Source organism: Blastocystis sp. subtype 4, assembly GCF_000743755.1.
Source record: "Blastocystis sp. subtype 4 strain WR1 chromosome Unknown seqid_0501, whole genome shotgun sequence".
In the NCBI taxonomy this organism is placed as follows: Eukaryota; class Bigyra; order Opalinata; family Blastocystidae; genus Blastocystis; species Blastocystis sp. subtype 4.
The window spans coordinates 6-4,595 of record NW_014569046.1 but is presented as its reverse complement, the minus strand read 5'-3'; the positions used below and the strand labels follow the sequence as shown (position 1 = coordinate 4,595).

At 37.5% G+C, this 4,590-nt stretch overlaps 4 protein-coding genes across 4 annotated transcripts; 1 reads left to right on the top strand and 3 right to left on the bottom strand.

Moving 5' to 3' along the window:
- Positions 1-151: 151 nt before the first annotated feature.
- On the bottom strand, positions 152-1,192 carry JH06_4972 (hypothetical protein; the record flags this gene model as incomplete). Its single annotated transcript, XM_014669549.1, has 7 exons — positions 152-379; positions 409-596; positions 627-775; positions 805-915; positions 947-1,000; positions 1,031-1,117; positions 1,146-1,192. The coding sequence occupies 7 exons, from the start codon at positions 1,190-1,192 to the stop codon at positions 152-154; spliced, it is 864 nt and encodes a 287-aa protein (XP_014525035.1).
- A 636-nt stretch (positions 1,193-1,828) lies between these two features.
- On the bottom strand, positions 1,829-3,182 carry JH06_4971 (26S proteasome-associated ubiquitin c-terminal; the record flags this gene model as incomplete). The annotated part of the gene is made up of 11 exons (XM_014669548.1): positions 1,829-2,009; positions 2,038-2,114; positions 2,144-2,184; positions 2,219-2,343; positions 2,374-2,449; positions 2,479-2,508; positions 2,539-2,590; positions 2,620-2,847; positions 2,878-3,039; positions 3,070-3,116; positions 3,149-3,182. 11 exons carry the CDS (start codon positions 3,180-3,182, stop codon positions 1,829-1,831), a joined length of 1,053 nt encoding a protein of 350 aa, XP_014525034.1.
- On the top strand, positions 3,113-3,874 carry JH06_4970 (hypothetical protein; the record flags this gene model as incomplete). The annotated part of the gene is made up of 4 exons (XM_014669547.1): positions 3,113-3,242; positions 3,265-3,357; positions 3,387-3,436; positions 3,482-3,874. 4 exons carry the CDS (start codon positions 3,113-3,115, stop codon positions 3,872-3,874), a joined length of 666 nt encoding a protein of 221 aa, XP_014525033.1.
- A 61-nt stretch (positions 3,875-3,935) lies between these two features.
- Positions 3,936-4,308, bottom strand: JH06_4969 (NADH dehydrogenase; the record flags this gene model as incomplete). The annotated part of the gene is made up of 2 exons (XM_014669546.1): positions 3,936-4,092; positions 4,124-4,308. 2 exons carry the CDS (start codon positions 4,306-4,308, stop codon positions 3,936-3,938), a joined length of 342 nt encoding a protein of 113 aa, XP_014525032.1.
- Between the last annotated feature and the right edge of the window lie 282 nt (positions 4,309-4,590).

Here is a 4,590-nt window from a genome sequence, read left to right as displayed (position 1 = left end):
CTCGTGAAGTGATTCTGGGAGGAGGTAACATTCACTGTATCACACAACAACAGCCTAAGGGAATTAAGGCTTAGATCCTTTTATAAGTCATTGTTTGTTCAATTATGAGATCCAGAAATTGAGGAAAGTGAAATGAACATAGAGAGTACTGTTAACAAATAGAATAAACCTTTTGATTGGAAACAGAAAAGTGAAACTGAAGTGACTGATCAGACTCGTCGTATACTAATTTCAATGGAGGATATACTTCCACCACCACAGGGATCTGACCAGCAACTGTTCGATATCCAGAGAAGGTGCGCCGTAGAGACATCGGCCCAAGTATTGCTTCTAGTTCAGAAAGATCAGTGATCGTCCTTGATTCATACAAAGGAAGGTTCTAAGTCAGAGACTTTCTATAGCACCTACACCCATCTTCTTCTTTTCTTCATTCTGACAAAACTCTTTATTGTACACTTTTTTCACCTTCTCCAGTTGTCTCTCGTATTGTTCTTTCTCTTCCTTACTCAATCGGGCCCAATTCTCTTGTAGTACAGTCTTTGAAAAGTGCTTTGTTCGTCCATCTTGTTTCCAATATTGGCAAAACAAATCAAATGCTACACATTAATAGAGACGAAATTGGGAACCATCTTCTGGCGGCTCAGCTAAATGACTAAGATCTTTTCGCTTTCCTAGATTCGCAAAGACAGCTAAGTACTGGTCATGCCCTAGCTTCATTGTACATTTGACACGTTTTTTGATAGGAAGAGATGACTTGAGTTGGAGAGGAGAGATTCTGACTATTAGTGGGGCGAACTGACGTACGATGGAATATTATCAAAAATGAAGGCGGCTACTTGAAGACACACCATTCGTCTATTAACACTCTCAACAGTTCTCTGTTTCGACTCCACAGCTTCCTCTCCATCATTACATCTACTTACTGAGTTGCATTCAATACTTCTACTCTGTAGACGAATCATCTCTAAACAGAACTCCAGTCCGACGATGCTTTCCGGAACTATGGAATGATGAAAATATTATTGCATACCCAAATAATACTTTTCGAGCATCACCCACAACAATCGATGTCATATCGGTATGAATCCTTTTTTTAATAGGTGCATATGTGATTGTACTATAAAATGAGAAGAAATAGTAGACACAACGGGCTCACTCTCGGATGAGTAGTAGGCTCTTTCTCATCACTCATATTATTGCGTATTAACAAAGACCAGTTTAATCAGATAGAAGTTACACTATAGGAGTTTGACAATGACGCAAAGAATACACACCAAAATTGACATGATATGTGGAATTGTAGAGAGACTAGTCAATTGATTCTCTTTTTGGAGAGAGAAGTATGTTATCTCCATCAAACCTCCTGGTACGACTTAGAAGAACTGCAAGGGCAATCCCTATAATCTAGTTGATGAACCTATTAGAGTAGATACATTGGCAGAAAGCCAGGAAATAAGAAGAACTGAATCAGTCTTAGTGGATTTTGAAGTGAGTATGGAGACAAGATTCTCTCGATGGAGCATCTATATAGATAATATCGAGCATATCAAACACTTAGTAATAGGAGAATTGTCATACATAAGGCAACCCACCTGAATTGAAGTAATATCACATTCTTACACGAAAATGAGAGTTTTATTACGCAAATTAATAGCTTCAATTCCAAGAATATGCGGATAGAGGAGTATCCGTGTGTTGAGAACACGGCATTCCATCACTAGAGTGAGAATGACAATAATGAGCAGAGCTATTCTAACAGAGTAGATACCAGGACTCATAGTAAAAATGGATCCATAAAAGCAACACGCAAATGTCAACAAACACACGATTATTCCAAACTTGGATCATCCGTTTCCATAGTTCCGTCTTCGAAGCTTGATCCGGTATCATCATAATGTCGAATAAAGATAGGATCAAATTCGAGAGTGTTATATTGTCCTTTCTTCATTGCATCATATACATATTCTTTCAATAATCCATTAAGGAAAGGAATAGAGTTCATTCGCATTCTAGTATTAATCCACTCTTTGATCCTACAATTCACATTCTGTTTTTCGATCTCTCACTTTCTCCTGTTCACTTTCAATATCAGCAAGAATCTCCTTTGCTAAATTCTATAATGTTAAGTATTCATCATCTCTACTTCATGCATAGTGAGTTCAGCCTCAAAAACAGGACTATTACCTAGAAATAACTAATTCAACTGTTCAAGAATAACATGTTGTCAGTTGCATCCGCAATTCAGAAATAGTTCGCTGTTCAGCATCTAAGCGACGCTTGTATTGGGATAAAAAGCTCTCATGGACCAACAAGACAGCAACATTCATCGAATTTGGATCATCTCTACGAATTAGAAAAGAGAGTGATGCGAACCCCAAGACCTCATGAATACGAGTCTGTAGAGTGGAAATCAGAGCTTGACGATATTGTACTTCTGTGTCAAAACTTTCTATTCTTGATAACAGATTCAAAAACTACCTAACACCACAGGACCATTTAACATTCCATCTACATTTCATTAAACATTACGAGACATACCAAGTTGATAGAGAACTTTCATGTATGGAACAAATGCACAATAGTGATTACTCTATAATGAAAGCATATTCCTAGTTTTACTTCATTTCTTTCATCTGTATTTGTCAGAACAATAGGATGATGCATTTCATAATCGTTGTTGATTTCCATCAGGTCGATTTCATGAGCAATAGATTCTCCTCGAATGTCTGCTGTTACACCCTCAAAAAAATCTTTGTATGACGAAAGTCTCTGTCCGATAATAGTACTATCATTGATATTCAAGAGAACATGAAGAATGGCCATCATTCCACACGAATTCTCATTTACCTACCTCTGAGTGAAACCAAAAAGGGTTACTTGAGGAACAAAAGACAATCCAGGAAGGGAAGAAGGATCAAGTTGGAAGAGCTCCTTTGATCTTTCTACGTATTTCTTTGTGTAGGGGAACAAAAGGATGGCTCCATATATCTTTTCAAATGGAGTCAAACAATCTTCATCAATAGCTTCAAGGGAAGATACCTAAAATAGGATATCACTTCAGTATCATACCTGCACATTTTTTGCTCCCAACCTTTCAATGATGTCAGTGAAAATGTCTGTATATTATAAATTAACTTACATCGCTCACTTTCATCTGATTCCAGCTGTATATATTTATCCATCCGTGTGTATCAACGATTATGAGAAGGTCACCGAGATTGTGAATTCCAGAAAGAAGATGGGTTTGGATTCCATTAATATTAGTGTTTTTCTCAATTCCTCAGAGTTTCCTGATTTTGGGTATTCTGGTTTTCCTATTTGACTCTCAAGTAATGGATACTGATTTTGATACATTAAGTGAGGCTATTGATAGTTCTGTGACCTAGTTAATGCTCTTTCTGGTTGTGGAGTTCCCAGTGATGCAGCTCAGACTCTGGTATCATTTCAACGCGTTGCATAGATGGGAGTTAATGACTGATAGGTTGCAGAACAGACAACAAATGATGAAGTTAATATTGATGTTACGAATCTGGACTCGACTTCATTTGACATGAGTGCTCTGATGGATGCATGCAGAGAAATCTCGACCAACCATGACGTGGAAGAGAAAGTGAAAAAGTCCAATTTATTTATGAAGCACATTCTAACAGCCTATGAAGAAGTATTGGAGGATAAGAACAATGAGGAGGAGCAAATGTCCGAGCGTTTCTTGAAGAAGCTAAAGAGATCGAAGAAGAGAGAGAATTCAGCGAAACAGAATCGTCGGCAGAGTCAAAACAAGAATAAAGGAGAGAATTATGGTGAACGTTATAATCAGAAGCTGATGAAAAAGAAGCGGGCCTTGAAAGCAAAAAGTTATATGAATATTTACTAGGTCATTTAGTGGAATGGGTTTGTTTTCACAAACTGACGAAATAGTAAGATCTATAATTGCATTATTCCTCCTTCTCCTCCGTGACAGGCTCCTTAGTCCAGCAAGCCATGAACTTCTTCTGAGTCTTGCGACAATCTTCATAACGAGTGTTATAACGATCAAGACATCCTGAAAAGGCTGAAAACTCCATAGGACATTTTTCTTTTACAACCTTCAATCTAGTTCTCAGAAATGGTGGAAACAGAGTACGTATCCAGAACACATTCTTGTACATCATGAGCTTGAGCAAGACATTCCTTTGGATGCTCACACTTTGTCTTGCATTCCATAAAGGCAATGTTCTGCTCTGAGCATCTCTTTTCAATAATTGTTGCAGCAGCAAAGAGATCAGCTGCTGTAGGAATATATCTAAGATCGGTAGCCTCAGTACTCATAATCCTGCTTTTGTATGGACAGAAATACATAATTAGAAATCCCCGTGGTTTAGGAAACATGATCGTATTGTGCTAATAGAGGGTTTATTGAACAAATGGATAATACAATAGTGTTTGTAATCATGATAGTTACTCAGTTCTATAACTAGAAAAACACAAAAACTAGAGAACTCCAAAACAAACAATAAACCAATTCATGATTTACATACAAATCTCATTCCAGTTCACATTAGGAACACTCAGTCCAGGAAGACAAATGTTACGAAGAAGATTTGAAGTAGT